At 47.7% G+C, this 25,322-nt stretch overlaps 1 protein-coding gene across 1 annotated transcript in view; it reads right to left on the bottom strand.

Moving 5' to 3' along the window:
* LOC138296565 (glutathione S-transferase 3-like) overlaps window positions 1-25,322 on the bottom strand; it is a 302,491-nt gene that overhangs the window by 29,208 nt on the left and 247,961 nt on the right. The window contains exon 6 of the mRNA XM_069235805.1: window positions 21,287-21,418. Coding sequence (XP_069091906.1) covers window positions 21,287-21,418 — 132 coding nt within the window. The remainder of the gene's footprint in view (window positions 1-21,286; window positions 21,419-25,322) is intronic.

The following is a 25,322-nucleotide window of genomic DNA, read 5'->3' as shown; positions in this document are numbered from 1 at the left end:
GCTGTGACTCTGGCGATGGTCTCTGGACCAGTGACGATACTTGTGCCCTCCTGGGCTGTGACTCCGGCGGTGGTCTCTGGACCAGTGACGACGGTGCTGGCGATTGTGTCTGGACCGCCGGAAATGATGGCGCACTTCTCCGCCGTGACACTCACAACAGGCTGGGCAGACTTCCTCTGGACCTTCCCCACCTTTGTTGGAGTTACAGCTGACTCACCAATTGCCTTCGATCCCATGTCACTTGTTGTCCCACCAGGAGTCTTAAGACGGTCCCGTCGTCCACTCTCCATTTTCAGAGCCTTTACAGGGGGTGGGCTGCCAGTGCCTTGGCTCCGGGTCCTACTGCCTGCCCTGGTGGCCAGTGCACTCCAAAAACCTGGAACACGCACCACTGGTACTGGAGTCTTTTTGGCTGAGGTGCTACGACGGGACTGATGAATTGGAAGGGGGGGGGGGGTCAAAAAGGTCAATTTGACAGAGGGACAGTTTCTGACGAACACTGGGATGGGTAGCTGGAGGGGGTCTGGGAGTGGAGGAAGAGGAGGTGGTTGTAGGAGGTGTCACTTTAGGTGTTTTGGGTGCAGGTGCAGGTACTGGAGGCTGTTGTGAGGTGGATGGATGTTGGGTGAGTGATTGCCGGCGTTTGTGTACTTTGGGAGGGGGCGTCACAGACACATTGGGAGAGGACACAGGGGACGTGTAAATGGCAGTGGAGGTGGTGAGTGCAGGTGAGCGGCTTGTGGTGCTGGGTGTCCTGGTGCGAGTCCCAGTGCCTGTAGATGTGGTGCATGCAGGTGTGTGTGTAGACGAGACTGGGAGGGAGGAGGGAGAAGAGGAGGAGGGGGACACAGTGAATGTTGCTGTGTCTGTATGTGGGTGAGGCTTGCGTGAGTGCCTGTGGTGTGTGTGGTGCCTAGGTTTGCTTGAGCTACTTGTGTGAGTTGACTTGTGTGCATGCTGGTCTCCTAGGTGTGCTTGGGATGGGCTGGGGTACAGGAGAATGGGTCTGGGTGGAGGAAGTTGGAGGGGGGAGGCTAGACACAGGGACAATGGCTGCCATCAGTGCTGAGGCCAGAGATTGCAGGGTTCGATGAAGGGCAGCCTGACCAGAATGAATACCCTCCAGGAATGCATTACCGTGTTGCAACTCCCTTTCTTCACCCTGGATGGCATTCACAATGGTAGACTGCCCAACAGTGAGTGGCCTGAGGAGGTCAATGGCCTCCTCACTGAGGGCAGCAGGGGTGACTGGGGCAGGGCCTGAGGTGCCTGGGGCGAAGGTGATGCCCACCCTCCTGGGTAAGCGGGCACGGGGCGAACGCTGAGGGGCTGCTGGGAGGGCAGTGCTGGTAGGGGCGGTGGCGGCTGTACCTGTAGAAGGGGGGCACACAGGTGGTGCCGCCACCACAGGGGAGCTCCCATCGGCGGACGAGTCCGTGTCGTTGGTTGGTGATCCGGTGGCCGACGTGAAGATCCCCTCGCCCTCCGTCCCACTGGTGCATTCAGAGTCTGTGGTGTGGCCCTCCATGGCCATGTGGGATGCAGCTCCCTCGTGCTCCGGTGCCACTGTACCTCCGCCTGATGATGCTGATGTACAAAAGGACAGGGAGAGCAGGAAAAGGGGGGGAGACAGAACAAAGAGTTTTAGTGCATGGCATGCCGCTACCGCTGGCGAACTATACCTCAACTTGGCACTCTGCTGAGGTGGGGTTGAGTGCCTCCCATCTCTTACGGCAGTGGGTGCCCCGTCTCTGGTGGGCCCCCAGGGTCCGGACCTCCTTGGCGATGGCACGCCAAATGTCCCTCTTCTGGTGGGCGCTGACCTACATGACATGCACAAGGAAAGAGTCATTACCAACTGCACCGTCAATGTGAGTGGCCCCCTCCCTACTCTGGCCATGTGGCCCATTAATTCCCATGCATAACTGTTCTATGTACTCTGCCCCCTTCCCTCTTCCACCCAGCCCTCTCCACCCAGGCTAGCCCATACAACGTGCTCCCTGTGTACTAACCTGTTGGTCTGGAGGACCGTAGAGTAGCGTATACTGGTGGAGGACCCCATCCACAAGTTTCTCCAACTCCTGTGCAGTGAAGGCAGGGGCCCTTTCCCCAGACGCAGCAGCCATCGTCGCTTCCAGACCGAGGTCACAGCAGCACTAGCAGTGTAGGTCCTCTCCTGTCGAAGGTCAGGTATCTAGTGAGTGAACAGATAGAAAATGGCGGTGACGTCCGCAGCGGTGCGCATCATCACCGCCGGCGCACCTGTTCATTGGCTCCTGGGACCCACAGGGTCCAATGTTAACCATTGCAGCATTGTGCCACGGTCTACGACCGCCTACTGCGACGGTGTGCAACGCCAGTGCAGTTACCCCACAATCCCATTGTCCCAGTTTAGAGGTCAGGCAGCCGCCATTTCAGGGGCCCACATGGCTTCATTTACTACTGCGTCACGCATAGCTAGGCCTATACTCAACACACATATAGGAAGGGTTTTTTGTCTGGTGTAGTCTTGTGTGTAACTGTGGGTACATACCTGGAGGAATAGTGACTGGTTCTTCGCTGTTGTCCTTCTTAGGCACCGTCAGCTGGGACATATGAGAAGATGGCGGAATCCTCCGGTGTACCGACCACTGGTGGACCTGTTGACAATGGAAGAAAGACATATCATCGTCACCTACCGGTTTGACCGTGCCTCAATCCAGGAACTATGTACCCAGTTGGAGCCAGACCTGATGTCACCAATCCGCCATCCGACTGGAATCCCCCCTGACGTGCAGGTGCTGTCAGTGCTCCATTTCCTTGCAAGTGGGTCATTTCAGACAACAGTGGCCATGGCATCAGGGATGTCCCAGCCTATGTTTTCCAACGTGCTGTCCAGAGTGTTGTCTGCCCTGCTGAAACACGTAAGGAGATACATCATTTTCCCTGAGGTGGAGAATTTGCCTACAGTGAAAGGTGACTTCTATGCCCTTGGACATATCCCGAACGTCATAGGTGCCATTGATGGGACCCATGTAGCTCTGGTCCCCCCCGCAGGAGTGAACAGGTGTACAGGAAGAGGAAGAATTATCATTCCATGAATGTCCAGATGGTCTGTTTGGCAGACAAGTACATCTCGCAGGTAAATGCAATGTTCCCTGGCTCTGTGCATGACGCCTACATCCTGCGGAATAGCAGCATCCCTGATATGATGGGTCAACTCCAGAGGCACCGTGTATGGCTATTGGGGGACTCTGGTTACCCCAACCTTTCCTGGCTATTGACCCCAGTGAGGAATCCCAGGACCAGGGCAGAGGAACGGTACAATGATGCCCATGGGCGGACTAGGAGGGTAATCGAATACACCTTCGCCTTCTTAAGGCCAGGTTCAGGTGCCTCCATATGACAGGTGGATCCCTATTCTACTCACCGAAGAAGGTGTGTGACATCATCATCGCCTGCTCCATGCTCCATAATTTGGCATTGCGACGCCAGGTGCCTTTTCTGCAGGAGGATGATCCAGATGACGGTGTTGTGGCAGCTGTGGAGCCTGTGGAGCCAGTGGACAGTGATGATGATGAAGCTGAGGATGAAGAAAACGACAACAGGGAGTCAGTCACACAGCAATATTTCCAGTGACACACAGGTGAGAACATTTTCTGGTTTAACATTATATTAACTTTCACACGTCTACCTCTATCCTGTACCTACATTTCACTCACTATTTGTTAATTGAGTTGTACCCTTCCATTTCAGTTTCACAAGTGTGGTAACCTACGTGTCAACTGCTTGCATCCTTCAAAGGCTTGTGATGTGTGACATTGGTATGTTAGCCTTACAATGGGTAACCCATTATGACACTGTGATTGATAATACAAAGTTCCAAATCATAGACTGACTCAAGATTTTTTTGGCTTTCAAGGGTGTTTATTTAAGTGCTAAAAAAATCAAGGAAGGTTGTAAGATGGGGATGGGTGATGATGGAGGAATGTCCATGGCAGAGTCCAGTCTATTAGTCTCACAGGTGCACTGCCCATCTGGGCATTGGAAGTGGAGCTGGGGCAGTTCCAATCTGGACAGGGTGACAAAGTGGGACAGTGGGGGGACAATCAGGGTGGTCTTATTTCCTGGCGGGGGTCTTGCCATCTTGCTCTGTCCCGTTCCTGGATCTCAGGGACCGCTTGCGTGGTGGTTGTCCGTCTGCAGGGGATGGGGTGCTGGTCCTGTGGCGGGGCGTCCTGTCCACTAGCGCCGGCGGAGGTGGTGGGCAGTTCGTCGTCCTGGCTAGTGTCAGGGGCCCCTTGGAGTGCCACGGTGTCCCTCAAGGTCTTTTGAATGTCCGTCAGCACCCCTACGATGGTGCCCAGGGCGGAGCTGATGGTCCTGAGCTCCTCCCTGAACCCCAAATACAGTTCGTCCTGCAGACGCAGGGTCTCCTGCAACTTGTCCAGGACCGTCGCCATCGTCTCCTGGGAGTGGTGGTATGCTCCCATGATGGAGGATAGGTCCTCGTGGAGAGTTGGTTCCCTTGGCCTGTCCTCCCTCTGTCGCACAGCAGCCCTCCCAGTTCCCCGGTGTTCCTGTGCCTCCGTCCCCTGGACCGTGTGCCCACTACCACTGCCCCCAGGTCCCTGTTGTTGTTGGGTTAGCCTGGGTGCCCTGTAGTGGTGGACACACTGCTGATTGACCTGTCCTGGGTAGGGAGGTTTGGGCCCGCTGGGTGGGTGCTGTGCTGGTGTTACCAGAGGGTGGCAGCTCGGTGTTGGGCTGTGGCTGGGCAAGGGGAACCGACTGTCCTGAGGCCCCACGATGGTCCGGGCTGGTCATCAGGATCCAGTGGGGCAGAGCTGCTGTCGTCACTGTGGGCCTCTTCTGGGGGTGGAGTGGTGTTGTCTGGACCCTCTGGTATGGTGACGTTCCTTCGGGTTCCTGCAGGGGTATAAGAACATGATTATTGCATCTGTGTGTGTAATGGTGTGCAATGGTTGGGTGTGCGTGATCCCAGGTGCAGGCATTCCTGTTAGGGGGCTTGTGTGGTGATGGTTGGGGGGGGTGTTCTGGGTATGTGCAGTGGGCATGCTTTAGTGAGGGGTGCCCATGCTTAGTTGTGTCATGCAGGGCTTGGTGTTGGGATGGGTGCTTGGTGTCATGGGTAGATTAGTGAGGATTTGGGGTGATAGGGGAGGGTGTGAGGGTGGGGGTGTGTGATAGCATGCAGGTAGGGTGGGGGATGTGATAGTTAAGATTTGACTTACCAGTGTCCCATCCTCCACCGACTCCTGCGAGGCCCTCAGGATGCAAGATGGTCAGGACTTGCTCCTCCCATGTTGTTAGTTGTGGGGGAGGAGGTGGGGGTCCGCCGCCAGTCCGCTGCACCGCGATGTTGTGCCTGGAGACCGTTGAACGCCCCTTCCCCCGTAGGTCGTTCCACCTCTTCCTGATGTCCTCCCTATTTCTTGGGTGCTGTCCCACGGCGTTGACCCTGTCCACTGTTCTGCGCCATAGCTCCATCTTCCTGGCTATTGACGTGTGCTGTACCTGTGAGCCAAATAGCTGTGGCTCCACCCGTACGATTTCCTCCACCATGACCCTGAGCTCCTCCTCGGAGAAGCGGGGTCATCTTTGGCGTGACATGGGGTGTTGTGTGTGATGTGTGGGGTGGTGTATGTGTTGATGAGTGTGGTGAGTGTAGTGGTATGTGGTGCTTTGTGCGTGGATGTTGTGTGGGTGATGGTGTTGTGTGCCTCTGTGTGATGGGGTTGTCAATAGCTGTGCTGTCTCTCTGGCCTTCTCTCAGAATTTCTGGTTGTAGGGGTTTGTGTATGATGTGGGTGTGTATTTTATATTGTGTTGGGTGTGTGGGAGTGGTGTGTGTATGTGTATCAGGTGTGTGTATTTGGAATTGTCCAATGTGGCTGTGTTTTGTATATGTGTGTGTATTTTGAGCGCGGCGGTGTGTACCGCCAATGGAATACCGCGGTTGAAAGACCGACGCGTGGATTCGTGGGTCGTAATAGCATGGGCGTGTTTCTGTTGGCGTGGAGGTGGAGGATTTGTTTCCGCCAGTTTATCGCTGACCTTTGGTGTGGCGGCGTTGTGTGGGTGTCTGAATTTCGGCGGATTCCGTGATGTGTGTCATAATAGCTGTGGCGGTCTACTGCGGCCGCGGGGGTGTATTGGCGGTCTTCTGCACGGCGGTAAGCGCCTTATACTGCCAATGTTGTAATGACCCCCTTAGTGTTTTGATTGAAAGTGAATGAAGGGGAGTTCCATGCTTTGTCGAGTGAACAGAATTATATACTGCAACACCACAAACTCGTATCACTTCTAGGCACTGCCAAGCTGAACAGAATTGCTAGGCTATAGTTACAGACAAATACTGGAGTTCAGCCTGTTTCCAGCCACTTCATGTTCACTACGATAAGGGCAATAAGGCACTATTAAACAATGTCTAAGATCATTTGTGCCACGGTTAAGTTAGGTAATCAGCTTTAGAAACCCGATGCTTTGGTTCCAAAATCAGAAATTTCGTCATTTTATCTCATCGAAGTTCGTATTTCATCACTGGATAATAATGGTGTTTCTGTGAGCAAAAGCAAAGATATTCCCCGAGCAGGATGCGAATAGTTCCAGACATTGGTCCACACTAGGTATTTCTATGTCTTTTGGCTGTGGGGTGATCGGTATAAGTAACCGGAGTCACCTTTTATGAGATTTGGCATTTGAGTCACTTTCCTAGAGCTGTCTTCTATTTCTGCAGTTCATAAACTTTGTTGTAGGAGATATTATAAATTATATTTCTACAGCTATTATTAGTGTAGCAGCGAATAAATGCTGCTTTTTGGCATGTTGTCTGTGGACTTTAACCACACCCACCTCATGCTCATCACTTTCATTCGCTGTTGGGCTTGCCTTGCAAAACTCCTTTGATGTCATTGGTAACTGCTTTACATTTGTCCCGCTTTGGGGCGGTTTTGTCAGCCTTGCAGACTGCCGCTGTTACATGGATAATTGCATCACTGCCAATATACTTTGTGTGGGTGAACTACTTTTTTTTTTGTTTTATGGCTGGGGACGGTGGGGTGACAGTTTGCATGAACCCATGCAGGAAGACTTCGCTGTCTTTTCTGGAAAGTGCCTCTTTCATCACGTCACCAGCTCACCCAGCCACACAAGGGGGTCCCAGGGGGGATTGCCTGAGGAACGAGAGGTCTCCCCCCCGGGAGGTTTGGGAAATAGCACGGTCCATGGGCGCCAGTTGGGCGGTTTTTAGGCTATATAAGGGTGGTATAATTGGGTGTCATTTTAGGGACCGGTCACCATTTTGAAATAGCGACAGTGGCCGGTTGGTAGCTGGAAGTTTCCCAAGTTTAGCTCAAAGTTTTTTCAAGGTTTTTGTTAATTATTTCCATTGCGATTGCGACAGGTGGTTCACCTTCATTTGCAATCGTTTAAGGTAGTGTAGATTTTGGCAGGTTTAAGACTGAATTGTTGTACCGCTGCCACGGTATTGAGTAGCAGCGCGTGTTAGAGCAGAGGACGCATGCAGCGATTACCTGTGCAGCGGTGTTTTGTTCGAGGACGCAGGGAGATTCAGGATGGCGGACGAGCGTGTGCAGCAAGCCCTGCAGTTACTTAAGGAGGCAGGCGGCTTGGCAGCGGCCATTTTGGCCTGCTCGCCCCCGTGCGCAACGGCTGACAAGAGCAAGGCGTTACGGGGGACTGGGGCAGAAGACGACTGAATGGGAATGCCCCAGTACAAAGAGGGGGGCGGAGTGCGCACGCTCCGCCTTAGCCCTCCGGGAAGATTTCATGGCCGCACACCTGCAGAGCGGTGCTGCGGGCCAACGGAGGAAGCAGAGAGGCTGTGGGGCTGTCCAGGGCAGGGTGGAGAGGGAGCTCTTCAGGTGGGACGGGAGGGCAGGGGGGTGGAAAAGCAGCTTTTTCAGCACAAAGGGAGTGGGAAGCTCCAGGTGTCCGAGCACAGAGGGTCCATATGGCCACAGGTGTAACCAAGGGTTATAGGGCCAACATGGGTATTGGCAGGGAGGGATTGGGAGTGGGAGTGGGGAGGGATCCTGGGACAGATAGTGGATCGGACTGGCATGCTGCACAGGATATCAGGAAATTGGGAGAGTGGTCGGAGGAGGGATTTTGGGGGCCAGAGGAGGGCCCAGTCAGTTCAGGAGGGTACGGGGGGGGGGTCAGGGGCCCATGAGTAGAAAACGATGCTGGAGTGGAGCGACGAGGAAGAGGCAAGGGGGTCGGGTGTGGAGGATGATGGTATTACATTAAAAGTACGCACTCCCTGGTGCACTTATGATAGAAAAGGGGACAGAGAGCTGTCGGGCGGGAGGTGGAGTAGGAGGGGTGGGAGGAGACCCAGGAGGGGGTTGGTAGGGAGTTCGAGGACGATTTAGTGACGGTGTGTGTGTGTGGGGGGGGGGAATGGGAGTATGGTTTTAGGGCTCACCGGCACCTCGGGCATTTCCTGGCAGGGCGTGAAGACGGCACGACAGACAGAGCAGGTCTGGGGTGGCCCGTGACCTCGGGAGGAAGTGCAGGCGGGGCCCGGAGCGGCCGGACGGAGGGCGCAGGAGGACACTGGTGACGAGGAGCCGAGGGCTAGGGTTGATTTGCGGTGGCCCCGTAATGACCAGCAGCCTGGCACTTGGCAGTCTGGACAGGGCAGGAGGCCCCTACATACGTGGGAGGCTCCAACATGGAGGACGGACAGGTGAGGGCTGGTGGGAACGCCCTGCCTGGGTGAGTAGAAGGATTTAGCATGGGAAGAGGAACTAGACTATAAAGAGGAAAGTGTAAAGGAAGGGGAGCTGAGAGATGAGGAAGAGAATGAATGGTGGTGATCTGGGGGGGGGGGGGGGGTGGAGTGTGTCTAATTTTGTGCATAAGTCGTTACAGGTGGTGAGCAAGGCCACAGGACGTGGACAGCTGGCATGGCGGACAGCTCAGGAGCGCACCCTGCCCTCGACGCCAGGTAAGGAGGCAGGGCCTACACTTTGTCAGGGGGCATCAGTAGCGGTGGAAGCAAAAGCAGATAATGCGCAGGAGCGCTTGTGCAAAGGGGTGTATGTAATGGATGCCGGAGTCAGGACGGAGACCTGTGGAGAGATCAAGGGTATTCGTGAGACACAGAGCAGTGGAGAGACCAAGAGTGATTCGGGTGCAGGGACAGTTAAAGAAGAGGTAAAAAGTTGCCTTACGTGGGCACAGCAAAACCATTAGGTGCACACCTTATGTTAGCCACGAAGGAGAAGATTTAGAAAGGTGAGTATGTAGAAATGTTAAAACGCCTTCATAGGGAAGTCAGGTCCAAAGAAGGCTCTAAAGAGGAGGAATATGAATTGGCCAAGAGGCAGAGGGTTCCAGTTACTATTGAGAATTGGACAGTAGCTTTTTTGATAAATGCAAGCATTTATTGCAAGCGCTTTCCGGGAAAGGGCAGTAGCGCTTTTCAAGTATATGGATGTTATACGGAAAGCACAGCTAAATTACGGGGGCTACGTCTGGGTGTAGTACGATGAGGAGTTCAGGCCAAGGATGACAGCTGATTCGGAAGTTCAATGGGGTGAGATTGACACAGACCTGTGGCAACATACCATGGGACCGTCAAAATTTGGAAAATCTATTTTTACGGCCAAAGGTTTGCCCATCACGTACTGGCCCTTTCGGGAGCACCCCACCTAGGGTGGGGCAGGTGCAACCACAAAAGGGGGAGCAGGAGCGACGGGAAATGGGTCGGTCAAAACCAAGGCGTACTGGGACTATAACAAAGGCCTTTGTACACAGGAGTTTTGTAAGTTCAGGCACAAATGTTCACGTTGCTTCAGAAAGCATGCAGTTATTCACTGTTTTGTCACAGGTAACCAGGGAGCACAGGCGGCGGGGCATATTCAGTCTTACTATGCGAACAGCCCAGGGGCCAGCAAGTCAAGAGGGGGGCAGGGTCCTTTGGGAAAAGGCTCATACTCCGGTTAGAATTGAGAAACTGAGTTTTTGGTTAGAACGCTACAATGAAACAGGCTGCGTGGGTTTTGTGGCGGGGTTTTTTTGGAGGATTTTGAATTGGCATACAAGGGGCCGTGACAGCATCGCTGGGCGGATAATTTAAAGTCTGTCAAGGGCAAAGAAAAAATAGTGCAGCACTAGCTGGACAAGGAAGTGGCAGAAGGGCTTATGGAAGGTCCTTTTTCTGATTGGCCATTGGAAAATCTTATGGTGTCACCCATTGGGGTAGTGCCCAAGAAGGAGCCTGGGCAATACCATTTGATTCATCATTTATCTTGGCCAGAGGGCTCTTCGGTAACTGATTTCATACCAGAGGAGAGGACTAAGGTGTCCTATGCTTCAGTTGATGTGGCTATTGCTATGGTAGAAGGTCTCGGAGCTGGTGCCTTGATGGCAAAGACAGACATCAAATCTGCATTTCGGCTCCTACCTGTCAACCCCAATGATTTTGAGCTTCTCGGTATTCAATTTTAGGGAAAGTGGTATGTGGACAAAGCCCTCCCCAGGGGCTGTTCAATCTCCTGTTCCTTATTTGAGTGTTTAAGCAGCTGTTTGTAATGGATATTTTCGTCCATCACCGGGCACAAGGATGTGACACATTATTGAGATGATTTTTTCTTTGCAGCAGCGGTGGGCTCGGACCAGTGTGCGGTTGTGCTACGTCAGTTTCAAGACCTCATGGGGGATCTGGGTGTGCCCCTGGCCCCTGAAAAAAATGTGGTGCCCTGTACGGCCTTGACTTTTTAGGGATTGAACTGGACATGGTCTCCATGGTGGCCAAGTTGCCAGAAGAAAAACGGGCGGCTATGGTGGTGACGGTGCAGGACATAGTGCGACGGAACAAGGTGACGGTTAAGGACATTCAGGTTTTGCTGGGCCACCTTAATTTTGCCTGCAGGGTGGTAAGGGTGGGCAGGACGTTCTGTTGGCGTTTGGGTCTGGCTTTGTCAGGGCATTGGATACCGCATAAGCATGTGCGGCTTAGTGCAGTGGTGAAGGAGGATTTGAGGATATGGGGTGTTTTCCTGGAGCATTTCAATGGGATCCCCATGCAACAGTGGCAGGTGTGTGAGTGGGATGTCCAAATATTCTCTGATGCTGCGGGGGCATCCGCTTTTGGTTTGTATTGGCAAGGATGGTACTGTGCGGAGGAGTGCCCAGTGTCTTGAAAGGAGGGGAGGGAGGAGCATTGTGTTCCTGGAACTGTTCCCATCGGTGGTCGCGGTGTGCATTTGGGGTCATTTACTGGCACACAAGAAGGTTTTATTTCGTGGGTACAATTTGGCAATCGTGCAAGTTGCTAACAGGCAATTGGCACAGGAGGTACAATTGCTGCAGCGAGTTTTCGTGCTGGAATGTTTGCGCTGCAGTATTCATTTTAGAGCTAAACATGTCCCAAGTGTGGACAATGACATTGAGGACGCTTTGTCTCGTTCACAGTGCGAGAGATTCCATGTTTTAGTTGAGGACGAGCCCCTGTGCAGGATTCCTATGCCGGATGCTCTGTGGACCATAGGCAACGACAAATGCTGCACCTGGTGGTGAACTCATTGGCACGATCTACACAACAAGGCTATGTGAGGGCTTGGGAGGAGTTTAGGAGGTCGGGAGCAGTCAGGAGGGAAGATGAGAGAGGTAGATTGGAGGACGTGATACGTTTTATCATGCAATTAGTGGAGAGACGTCAGTCTAGGATCACCATCTCAAGGAAGCTGGCAGGCATTGCCTTTATGGGCTGGCTAATGTGGGGTTATGCACCGTCGGCAGGGGAGCTGGGATGCCGGATTTTGGAAGGCTGGGCCAGGGAGCGGGGTAAGGAAGGTAAGGTACGGCAGCCCTTGTCTTTGGGCTTGTTAAAAGTTTTGCCAGCACTCCAAGGAGTATGTTATGATGCAGATGAAAGCCTTTTATTCAGGACATTGATGTCTTGGATGTTTTTTGATCCCTTTCGGGTATCAAAGTTACTGGGATCAGGTCGAGGGTAGGGTTTGAGGTGGAGTAACGTAGATTTCACGGAGAACAGCGTGATAGTTCACACAAGATGTTCTAAAACAGACCAGCAAGGCAGATGAACACAGGTGGTCCTTTTGGCATATCCGGTTGTCTTTGTATACCCGGTTTCCCTGGGGATGCGGCTTAAGTCGCCTAGTGGGGGAGGCTGCGGGGAGGTTTTTCGACATTGGGGTGGCAAAAGGGTATCGGCATACCAGCTTTTAGCAGTTTTGAGGACAGGTTTGCAACATGTGGGGCGGGTTGGCTCATTTTGGGATGCATTCTTCCCAGATTGGCATGGCATCAGAGGCAGGGTCAAGGGGATGGAGTACACGCCAATGAGGCTTGGGAGGTGGAAATCTGAGGCTTACAAAAGATGTGTGGCATGGGATGGAAAGGGGGTCCGCAGTGTGAGAGTAACATGTTTTTCTCCTGCTGCAGGTTCTGTACCAGGTCCGGAGGTGTTTTTCCTGTCTATATGGTTCATCGGACATTCCTTCGTCAAGTGGGCTCACAGGCAGGTGGGGCATATGGCTATTGGGGAAAATTTAGGTTTGGTTCGGGGACGATATAGGGTGCGTTGGGGTGGGAAAGGGTGTATGCTTTGGCATGAGTTGTTACAGACGTTGCAGAGACTCAGAGGGAAAGGTGCGTGCACAGATGTCTTATTGATTCATTTGGGGGAAACTATGTAGTACAGAGGACCGGCTTGGATATTATGAAGGGTATTAAAGGAGACTTGCAGACAATTCAGCGACAGTGGTACGGTTGTCCACGTGGCCTGGACAGCTTTTATTCCTCGTAAGGTATGGAAAGCGGCAAGGAAGCCAGGGGCTATGGGCACGCAATAAGATTAACAAAGAAATGAATTTTTTGGCGGGGAACACCGCATTACTTACTTGGAGCATGAAGACCTTAGTTTTGAGGACCGGGATTTATTTTAAATTTTTTATTTTTTATTTTTTATTTTTTATTTTTTTTTAAGAGGCGACGGCGTGGCGTACACCGGTCGTTCATGGGCATGGAATTGTACGTGCTCCAAATGAAGGAAGTTTTGAAGGACCTGTTGGGTGAGCATTTTAGTAAGGTGTGACCGTGGGGTGGGAATGCAATGCAAGACAGAGCTGGGGGGGTGGGGAGGCATGAAAAAGGTTCTCTTTTTCTGGTGGCGGAGACTGAGACAGTTTCACATGACAACTATAACAGGGAGGGAAGGCAGATCTGACAAGACACCTTCACAGTCGAAGGAGGTGGACAGCAGCAGGACAACTCTGACTCAGATATTCTTGGGGAGTAGGGGGCAGCAGGAGATTATTAAGGTGACAAACTGATTCAGTGAAGAAATCATTACAAAAGGAGCAGTATATTAAAAGACTACAAGGTTAAGGAAAAACAGAGGGGGTGGGCAGGGGAGGGGGGAGGATTTTTGACAGGTTACAAATCACTGTATAGTGAGGTTACTAGTTTTGTGAGGCCAAGGTTTTTTTACATTGTGAGTGCACCTGTCTCCAATAAAGCGGCCTTTTACACACACACAAAAGGTGTTGTGGTAGTGCCTTCTTTCCCAAAGCAGCATTCAGGGAAAGCAAGCACCTCGCAGACAAGAGCAGTGCCCCAAGGGCTTGCACACGTTCCAGGGAGTAACCCATGCCCTTCTGTGAGCTGTTTGGTTCACCACCACCACACACCCCGTTATGGGGCACCCAGCACTTTCCTTCAAGGCAGCGTAAGGAGATAGCTGAAAAGGAAAGAAAATACCAAAACGGAGAGGCAAGCCGTAAGTTTCTTGGCATGGTTTCATCTCTTCCCCATGCTTTGGAACAGACATACACAAACTGCTCACATTTGTAAACCAGCATTGCACAACCTCAGCAAATTATGCAATGTTCTTCACCCCTTCCTCGATGCTCGCACAACTCATATTGCACACACGCCACGGTTGGTAACAGAGTGTCTGCCTCCCGCACTCTTACCCCTCCTCTCGCCCCCAACCCTGCCGCATTTTTTTTCCCCGCCTCTCCTTCCACCCCGCAGCCTCTTGCTCTTACTGCCCACTCCTCCACTCTGTTCTCCAAAACCATCCTAGTTCAGCTTTCTTATCTTTTTCGCCACACCTCTTCCCCCTTCCTACGTGCACCCCCTCTCCCCACACCCTTGTCCTTTTCACCCACCCTCTTTCACCTCTAACTTTTCTTTGACAACTCACGCTCCCCTCCTGCCTTTCCCCTCTTGGTTTCCACCTGTAGCCTCTTAACCCCTCTCAGACTTCTGCCTCCCTATGCCTGGTAGTTTAACCTGTTCTCTTCTTTGATTCTCTTAAAGGAACAACACTGTGGTATGACATGCTGCATGGATAAAGTTAATATTTATATTGCTGCATTTCGCTCGCACCCCTCCTCTCTTTTGCCCCCTTCTATTTTATCTTGTTCGCACCCCTCCCTGGCACTTTACGTATTCCTTCATTTCCTCTCTTCTCTCCCTCCCTTCCCAGTCATACAGTCTCTTCATTCATTCTCTCCCTTTCGTCTCACCACCTTCACATCGTCCCCGTCTCTCTCCTCCCCATTCTCTCCTCACCTTTCAAATATTTCCCCCCCAAGCCAGTCTCCTTGTTCTCTCCCTGCCTTTTCTCCTATCATATTCCCCTTCTGTTCTTGTGCCCTTCTCTGGTATCCTTATGACAACTGACATCCCCCACCCCACAAAAAAGTGTGAGTGCAGAGATCAAGCACATTGAGGAAGGAGGGGACAAAGCCGGCCCTCCAAACATATCTCCCCTAAGAAGTCAGCACATTCGCATTGGAAAAAAAAAACTCTGTGCCCCTTTTGTGTCTCCTGAAACATGGATGCAGTCTTCTCACTAGTTCCAGCTTTTGTGTTTTTATTTTTATCAGCTGTCTCAGCCCCACGTTGATGTACTTGTGAGAGACCATTTGCAAACATTCTTCATAAAATTCCACAAAGCGCTTACCCCAATTCCATATTGAGTAATGCATTCCAATTGGAAAAACATGTGTAATGAGGCCATAAGTCACCGTTAGGCAACAGTCCGCATTTACTCCAGTGTGTTTTTTTAAACTGTTCACTAGCACAGCTGGACGAAGAGCCCTCTTGATTTCTGCAAATGACGGGAGATCTTTGCCGCGGTTTCTTCTGGCACTGCTCTTGCAAAAATTAGGTAAACAGTTCAGGGCCATACTGAACCTTCCCAGCTATTTAACGGTAGCAAGGCCTTGAAAATATTTGGAGACAATGGAAGCTGGGCCTCCTGGTTGTTATGAGCAGACACCAACTAACATGAGATCTTGCATCAGTGAGACACTTTTGCAAGGCCACTAATGCCTAAGCAAGGTCTTTAATCCTGTTAAAGTGTTTATTCCTGTGACGATGTCAGCCCCGCAAAACACTCCAGGAGCATACATTTCTATCTGTGCACTTTAGTTGTATGCGAGGCCACTGGAATTATGTAGCAGGAAAAGACCAAATTATGAGTCACGGTTGACAAACTTATGTGACAAGAAAAGTCCAGTTATGAATTTACAGATCCAACAGTTTTAATTCAAGGAAATGCGAGACTCATTGCATTACAAATGTTTGTTTCCTATTGATATTCAAGATGTTTTGGCCCTGTCGTCATTGGCGTCCAGAAAGATGCAATGTATTACTTCTCTACGATTCTATTCTGTTTTACATTTACTTTGAAGATGTCCAGTGGTTCAGCTAGTGCTCAAAAGCCAGATTTACCCTGATTCTATGTGCTCCTGAACTTGGAAGATAAGAGGACCCAAAGCAAAAGATGAAGATGTGATTTGTACAAGAAGCCAATTTGGTCCCGTAAGAAGAAGTTTTATGGCAAGACCGGAGGCTCCTATTATGCGTTTCTTTTCTTACTTTATTAAATAGCAGCAGTCAAGAAACTACAGTTCCCATAATGCCAAGTGAAAAGGGCCAATGGGAACTAAAAGGTGTACAACGACAATAAACCAATGAACATGTACATAGGGCATTATGACATCACTTGACTGCGAACAGTCCTCTTTTCTTGCTGCTCGCAGTCAAGTTAAGTACCTTAATTATTTGCTCTATTGTGTATATCTTGTATTTGCTTAAAACTTATAATGTGTACTGAGTTTCACTTTTATTAACTATATTGTGTGTTTAAAAGTTCGTTTTTTCCTTCCAGTCGGCAGGTTGCCGCAATTCTAGCTCGAGCGCCGCTCCGCGCGCTCTTATGCCCCCGGTATCGTCTCCTCAGACTCGCTGGTTCTTTTTCAGCACGTCTGAGGAAACGCTGCCATTTCTCACAGCGCGCTCGAGCAACGGACGTCTGTCGCTCGGCGCGTACATTTGGATTATTGCCAGCTATTTTCAAAGAATTCCACCAGCTATTTACATAAAGAATTCCACTTGCCTTGACCTTGAATCAACACCTCGCAGAGTCGTTTTCAGCACACGCTGCCGGCAATATTGACGAGAGAGTTATTTCCTTCAACCCTACTACCTCATTCTTCCCTGGCCACACCTCCGGTACCTCTTGTGTGGAGAAAACTTGGTATTACACGCCCACAGGCGGGGTTTTGGTTTCCTAGCACAATTAACCCCTAGTTTGCTGATTTTCATTATGGAAAGAGATATTTCTCCTTCCAGACAAGCTAATTTGGAGGTTGTGAATGATATCAGACAAGAATTAAATTATTTTATAAAATCCTCTGTACAGCAGGCTGTTGCTTCATCCATAAACAAATTATCCAAGAACCTTGAGTCTTCTTTTGCAAATATGATATCCAAGACTCTATCGGCCCAGGCTGCGGGGGAATTCAGTCAGCACCTGTCCCCTTCTACTCATAAAAAAATCTCTGAAATTGGCGCAAAAAGATGGTGAGGTTTCCTCACATATGGCGGAGGACGCGGTTCCTCAAAAGGCTCCCTCCAAGGAGTATAAAAATGTGGAAAATACCCAGTTATCCTTGAAACATAAATGGAAATCAAACAATATTGTACCCCCTTTGATAATTTCTTCTGTTCAGGATACGGATGATGACATGCCTGATGCGGATTCAGACTCTATTGTTTCTGACAAAATGATTACATTTCCCTCTCTCCTCCCCCTTCCAAAAAACCTAAATTATCCTCTGTAGGTAATTCCAAATCCCGTCCTTTGTTGGATCCTGAGGGTTTACCGATGTTTGACCCTTCTTTAATTCTCCACCCTAATTCCACTGAGTGGGCCCCGGCAGACTATGTAGCCGAACATATTTCAGCTAAGATAAATTGTCCCTTAGAAAAGCAAACCAGAGCGAAACTAAAATCTGAATGCCCTCGCCCTTCCCCATAAGTCCTCCTTAACCCCTTCGATTGACCAACCCTTGCTCACCTTTTTTTTTACAAAGCTTGGCAAAGACCCCCGCAAGGGAGTTGACAAGGCGTGGTCTGGCTGCCAAGATAAACTTTTAGATATTCTTGGTCCCAGTCCCGTATATTCGATATTGCTGAAGCGGCCAGACTGGATGGTTCTTTTATAGACCCGGAGGAACTTTCACTGTGGGTACAACGCTCTGTCTGTCTCCTGGGGAATGCCAATGCGGCCTTAACTCATGAGCGCAGAAAGGGCCTTCTATTGAAACTTGACCCCAAACTGGTCAACTTGGCAACTGTTCAACCGAACTTTCATCTCCATCTTTCTTGTTCAAAAGAAAAACAAGAAGATGCGTCCTGTTATAAACCTCAAGCATTTCAATCATTTTGTAGTATACCAACATTTCAAAATGGAAACCATCCTCCACCTCCGAGACATTCTTCTTCAAAACGATTGGATGGTGCGTCTGGACCTTCAAGATGCATATCTGGTCGTTCCAATTCATCCAGAATCCAGGAAGTTTCTTCAATTTCAATGGCTAGACCATCTATATCACTTTACCTCTCTACCCTTCGGTTTCTCTTCTGCCCCTTGGTGCTTCACCAAACTCATGAAACCCGTAGTGGCTTTTCTCAGAGCTCAAGGTGTGAGACTCATCATATATCTGGACGATATCCTCTTACTGAACCAATCTCCTCAGTTGCTTTTGTCCTATTTAACTCTCATGTGTTCCCTTTTATCAGATTTAGGATTTATCGTCAACAGCGAGAAGTTTCTTCTCACTCCTACTCAGGTTATAGAATTCTTAGGTTTTCAAATAAATTCAGTCTCAGCCATTCTTCTTCCTTCCTCAAAGATCAAATCGATCAAATCAGAAATTTTACAGATCCTACGCAATTCTTTAATTTCTCTAAGATCACTGGCCTGTATCGTGGGTCTTCTCTCTTCCTCCATTCAAGCGATCCTCCCAGGTCCCCTCCATTACTGGGCTCTTCAAAGACTAAAGATCTGTCACCTCAGGAAAGGTCTTTCGTATTCAGACTCCATTCCTCTAGATCAATGGTGGATAGACCATTTGGACGCATGGAACGGAATAACTATCTTTGCATCAGCCCCAGATCTTGTGTTAGAATCAGATGCAAGCCGCTCAGGTTGGGGGGCCCGTTGTGGACCAATCTCGGCTGGAGGTTCATGGTCTTTAGGAGTCCAAATTGCATATCAATTGTTTAGAGATGCTTGCCGGCTCCTTTGCAATCAGAAGCCTAGCAAAGAACAGGGTGCATTGCGCTATTCTACTTAGAATGGGCAATATTTCGGCAGTAAGATATATAAATCACCTCGGAGGCACAAAATCCAAACCTCTGGCAGAATTAGCCAAGAGCTTTTGGGAATTTTGCCTTTCAAATCATCTTTCGGTTCATGCAGAATATCTTCCAGGAACTCTGAATTCCGTGGCAGATTGGCACTCACGTTATCTCCGAGATGCCAGCGACTGGAAACTTCATCCAAAATATTTTCAGCGAATTCAGAATACGTGGGGTCCATTTCAGATCGATCTATTTGCTTCCCGTCTCAACACTCAACTTCCCTTATTCTTCAGTTGGCATCCGGATCCATTACCATTAGCAGCCGACGCTTTCTTTCAGGATTGGTCAGGTTTTTTGAACTATGCCTTCCCTCCTTTTCTCATGATCAGCAGGGTACTAGCTCAGATCAGGCGCCAGCAAGCCTCTGTGATTCTCATAGCACCCTTTTGGCAGTCCCAAATTTGGTTCCCACCTCTGTTGGAACTGGCAATAGATATTCCTTACCTCCTTCCATCCTTCTGGAATCTTTTGACAGATCCCATGCATCGTCCTCATCCTCTCATCTTAGACAACCTGCTTACCCTTTCAGCATGGAAGATCTCGGGTATTCCCAATCTTGCCCTTTCATTTCGACAGAAGCTTCCCAATATTTATCACAATCTTGGGCTCCAGGCACCAAGAAAGCATACAAATCTGCATGGGCCTTATGGCATAGATGGTGTTTGGGAAGACATATCGATCCCTCTTCAGCAGATGTAATCTTCATTGCAAATTGTTTGGCGGCTGAAGCTAGTAAAGGCAAAGCTTTTTGTACCATTAACCTACATAGGTCGGCGATCTCTTCTAATCACATATATGTTAATGGAAAGCCAGTTGGTGAACACCCACTTGTTTGTCGTTTATTGAAGGGAGTAAAATTTTCTAATCGTCCAATGCCAAAATACAGACAGTTATGGGATGTTAATATTGTCTTAAATTTTCTATGGTCATGGCCTGATAATAGTATGCTTACTCTAAAAATGTTATCCGCTAAGTTAACTATGCTTTTATGTCTTGTTTCTATCATACGTATTTCGGATGTTAGAGCTTTAGATATTTCTAATCGTCAGTTTACCCATTCTGGTGTTTTGTTCACAGTGACTCGCCGTACCAAGACTAATTTAACTTCTGTTTTTTATCCTTATTTTCCAGATCACCCTAAACTATGTGTTGCACAATGTTTATGAACAAAAAACTGCATATTTAAGAACCTCCTCTGCTTCTCAACTTCTGATTTCTTTCAGGAAGCCTTTTAATCCGGTATCTGCAGCTACTTTAGCACGTTGGGTCAAATGGATTATGTCCCTTGCAGGCATCAATACTTCCATGTTTGGTGCTCATTCCTCCAGGGGAGCTATGGCTTCTAAAGCCTTTTGGGCGGGGTCTCGCCTCGAGGATATTCTTAAATCTGCAGATTGGTCTAACGATAGTGTTTTTAGAGTTTTTTATTGCAAACCTGTTGATAATGTATCACTGAATGTAATTAATATGCTTTGAACTCGCATAATAGGAGCCTCCGGTCTTGCCATAAAATGTAGATTTTCCTAGTTCTTTGACGGAAAGTCTTAATTTTATTAAAGACACGGAGACGAGTATTATCCCTCCACTTGGATGTAACTCTTGTTATCTTTTCCCCCCCATCTTCTAGCCTCAGCACCGGCGATACCACCATCATCATAGGACTTCGGCTGCGTCCTGGCGCTCCAGTTTCCTATCTTCGATTTCTCCCGCTAGTGTTCTTCGATGCATGGATCCTTCTTGCACCGACTGTTCTCCATATTCTGGAGTATTGAACTTTTGTTCTGAACTGTTGGCCTGTATTCTGGCTATTCTTATTATTTATGCCATTTTTCTTTTGTTTAATTCTGACTGATCTCTCGCAAGAAAAGAGGGCTGTTCGCAGTCAAGTGATGTCATAATACCCTATGTACATGTTCATTGGTTTATTGTAGTTGTACACCTTTTAGTTCCCATTGGCCCTTTTCACTTGGCCTTATGGGAACTGTAGTTTGACTGCTGCTTTTTAATAAAGTAAAAAAAGAAACGCATAATACTCGCCTCCGTGTCTTTAATAATAAAATTAAGACTTTCCGTCAAAGAACTAGGAAGATCTTCATTTACGACAAGACTTGAGACCATACCCCCAATGCCCTGGTTTGTTTTAAATAGTAGGAAATTCTAGCATAATCATCCCAAAAGAAAAAAAAAAAAAAGAAGAACATTTCTTGTACCAAATGTGGGTATAATTCTGCTGAAACAAAAAAGATCTCAGAATCCCTCTTATATGCTACTATATAATTACATTAAAGAGTTAATGGAGGGCGGCAGTAAAATTCTGGGGTGAATAAAAAGTCGAGCTCTGAACCTTATAGGCCAATTTGAAAAGGTGGAAAATGCGGTATTTTGTGTACCTTGCTCCTGAGGCTAGGACACTCCTCGGTTTCAGTGCTGGTTTTAACATAAAAAAATTACATACTAAGAAATGACTACTAAATAGTGCTGGCAAACTGTTTCTCCTGGATATCAAGGCAATATTCAATATGACATGGACTTACTATTGTAGATACGTATTTTACACAATTACCTGTAACATGGGAAAGTAAGCCAGTACCGTGGCCATAAGTTCCTCAACTTCAAAAATTGTTTGAAGCAGATGTACATCTGCAAAGCTCAACTGGTTCCCAACAAGAAAATCCTCGCCGTGTTCTCTTAAAACCTGCAAAAGATTAGAATACCCTTAAAAATTATGCAAGATAAGTGAAAATACTTCAAAAGGAAGTCTCACACACCCTTGGTAAGACTGTCAATGCTCGCTAACTGGGTGTAAATGCATGCAGCCTACAACCCTCACCCACTGCTCAAGGAAAATAAAATGGTTAAAATATGATAATTTCACCAGTTTATGCAACGAATGCAGTATGCAAACATACACTCAGTGATGACCAAGTATTAAATTCAGGGTAAACTCACTAACTTGCTCAATACAAACATATCGAAGGTCAATTGCAGCCATGATGCATACTTGTGGCCAAAGTTTGGGAACGTGCAAATGCACTTGTACAGAAATATGAGGAAAAAGTACTAAAGAGTACACAGAGCACTGAAAAATATATTTATCAATTTAATCACTGTCTCTGATAGGCTAAATAGGTTGCCACAATGGTGAAAATGGATCTCCTGAAATATACCAAGTGGATTACAGATGATGCTTTACATGCAACACCTTCAAAAAATCAGTATTTAGCAACAGGGCAGTGAAACAATGTGTGTTTTGCCCCACTTCATATTTAAAAATGTAAACATGCATTTGGTGGGTCACCAGCCATGTCGAATGCACACAACACATGAAACAACTCACACCGCCTGCTATGCTAAATATACCACTTTGCCAATGGTAAAGAAAAAGATTCTGAGTAAGTGCAAAATATGGTGGATGTAGTGAGTTGTGTGTGTTGCAAGCCATCAAATTTAAGGAGGTTTTCAGGTTTGAACGGGTCGAACCACATCCAACCTATAATGATGTTTGGCCTATATGGTTTGGTGTAAATGTTAATTTCCAGTTTTTTAGTAAAGCATCACAACTCACATTTCTCTATATATTTGTATTTTTTTTTTTTTATCTTAAAATGGAGACAGCATGATCATGGTTTTCATAAAAAAAATAAAAACATTAAAAAAATAAAATAATTTAAAAAAAAGAATTACTTCACAATTTTATTGCAGCAAACCTGTTTTGGTTCGCATTTTTTCACTAGTTTCAACGTCTGTTACTGCCTGCCAGCAATCCCCTGTTACCAGGCCCTCTCATGGCACTTCCACAACCATGTTATGATTTTTGTTCCACATCACAAAAATCACAATATGATTTTCAAAATAGCTGGAAAAACATCCCCTTCAATGGCTAATCACATATGACAAAAAAAGTATGATATGGATGACGGGATTCACAATTTTCAGAATTTAAGCTCATTTAGCTCATATTTTTATATCTTCAAAGGTCCTAAACAGATTTACGCCAAGCCAACGAACACATGTTTTCTGAGAAAAGTTCCACTTTCATACCAGGTTTAGAGTAAATCTGTTCAACAGTTTTCGCTGTAAGAGTGCAAACAAATGCCTATGGAAGCTAAAATGGTAAAATCACATCTTGTTTTATGCCCCTTTAACATTTTTCCCCTGCAGGGCTATGCACAAAAATTGGCATACTGAAGCGTAGATGACTCGCTGAGCCACAGCCACATTTGGTGCAGACCCATCAACTAGGGGCCAAAGTTATTGGCAAATTAGAAACATCTTTTTCAATGGAAAGTATGGGTACCTATTGGGGGGGGGGGGGGGGGGGGTGTGTGTGTGTGTGTGTGTGTGTGTGTGTGTGTGTGTGTGGGGGGGGGGGGGGGGGGGGGGGGAGGGGTGTTACTATCCTTGTGGGGACTTGGGTGTGGTAACACACTCACGCTGTGGGGACTTGATTGCACTGTGAAGACCTGAACCCAGGTCCCCACAAGGCAATGTCTTCTAAATGATAAAAATGGCTTCTGGAACATCTGTGTCAATTTTTACAACTTTTTTAAAAATTGCATCGTGGGGACCTGTGTTTCATAAAGTATGTTTATATTTTTGCCCAGCTCTGCCCCTGTAGACCAGAGATGGTACTGCAATCCTAAACACACTTTGCATTTATACACACTTTGCTTGTCCTTGTCCATCATTTCTCTTTGTTCTCCATACAGTGTGGCCAAAGACCATTTTCTGTCCATAGGTTTGCATGTGTTCTTTGTTCTCCATGCCTCCTTGTTTGCACTTGTTTGACCATGTGGCTGGCGGCCATTTTGTTCATCCAGCCAGTGTCCCTTTGCCATAGGCTTGCATGTGTTCTTTGTTCCCCATGGCTCCTTGTTCACAGTGACTTGTGGCCATTCCTTTCTCCTCGTAGTAGTTGTTTTTTGACCATGTGGCTGGCAGCCATTTTGTGCATGCAGCCAGTGTCCGTTTGCCATAGGCTTGTATGTGTTCTTTGTTTACAATGCCTTCTTGCTGCTGTTGTTTGTCCATGTGGCTAGCTGGCAGACATTTTGTCCATCCAGTCAGTGTCCCTTGCCATAGGTGTGCATGTGTCCTTTATTTGCCATGCCTCCTTGCTCCTTGTTGTTGTTTGATCGTGTTGAGGGCTGGCAGCCATTAAGTGCATGCAGCCAGTGTGTCTTTGACATAGACTTACATACAAACATTGTTATTTATTGATTTTTTTTCAGTTTCTATTTCTATTTTTATGTTCTCTTCTAATTTATGTTAATGTTATATTTCTTTTATATTTCATTTTTTATTTTAATTAATCACTTTTTAATTTAAATACTATATTTAAGTTTATGTTTTTATCATTTTTTCTTTTTTATTTTAATTTATTTTGATTTGTAATTATATTTAGTAAATTATTTTTAATTTTAATTTTATCATTGTAGTTCTTTACATTTTGTTATTTTTATTTAGTTCTCCATTTTTTCTTGCTCCATGGATGCACATTCATCTACCAAAGGTGCACAGCTGCACTACAGCATTCAGTGTTTTAGGTGTAATTCCATTTCCTCAAGGACACCCAGACTGCAGAGCACTGTAGACAAATCAACAGCATAGCTCATTTTGTTAATGATTATTCCATTTCCCATGGACCACCTTGCCGTCATAGGATATTTACAGAGTTATTCCATTTACCCATGCACCTCTCTCTAACTACCCCAGGTGTTTTCTTTAAAACAGATGGAGATAAAGCAAAGAGCTAGATCAGCCTGTTGTGCTGTCTGATTTGGAAAGTAATTTTTTTATGGTGTGGTTTGCCTTTACAATGCTTGATTAAATTGGTATTTATTATATAAGTAACCAACCACACGAAGATTGCATTTGTCTGTACTATTTCAACCTGCAAGAATGCCTTGTTTCACTATCTACATGTTTTTGTTGCTTGGTTGTTATTAGGTGCACAAGAGAAGAGACCCCCACGTCACCCGCAGTACTGCCAAAGAGAAGGCCTTACAGGTAATTGGGTTCTCCATACTCTTAAGCTCATGCTTCTTAGTGGCACTGCCAACCTAACACTTAGGATGGCCTCAAATAAAGTTGCTCCCAAGAAGATTGCCAGTGAGAAGAAAAAGCAGCTTTTCTCCAGAGATCGGGAAACACCAGAAGAGCAAGGGTAAGGAAAAGTTCCAGAAAGCCTTGGAATCATGGAAGGGAATGATGATGAAGAGGATGACTACCAGCCAGTCATTGTGGAAACTGGCATAGTCACAGAGAAGTGTGATATTATCCAACCTGCTTTGAGGGATGTGGCACAGGAAGCACCACCAGCTCCCATATTTGTAAGGCCCCAGCAGAGACATGCACCAACGCATACCTCGGTAGAAGTATGCACTGCAGAGAGGCAATCAACATACCCATTTAACTCCAGTTCTTCTTCAGGCATTGGCAGAGGCCCAATAAGAAAGTACTACTCCCCAGTTTGGCAATTTGTTTACTATTGGCCAAAATAGCAGAACATTGCGATATGCTCCATTGTCCACAAGAGTATTTGTTGAGGTAAGCCTGGTTCACCATTTATGGTACTGGAGGCCAGACGGCCCATATGA

The sequence above is a fragment of the Pleurodeles waltl genome, chromosome 5 (genome assembly GCF_031143425.1).
Source record: "Pleurodeles waltl isolate 20211129_DDA chromosome 5, aPleWal1.hap1.20221129, whole genome shotgun sequence".
Lineage (NCBI taxonomy): Eukaryota > Metazoa > Chordata > Amphibia > Caudata > Salamandridae > Pleurodeles > Pleurodeles waltl.
The sequence above is the reverse complement of the archived record's forward strand: the minus strand, read 5'-3'. Positions and strand labels throughout refer to the sequence as shown.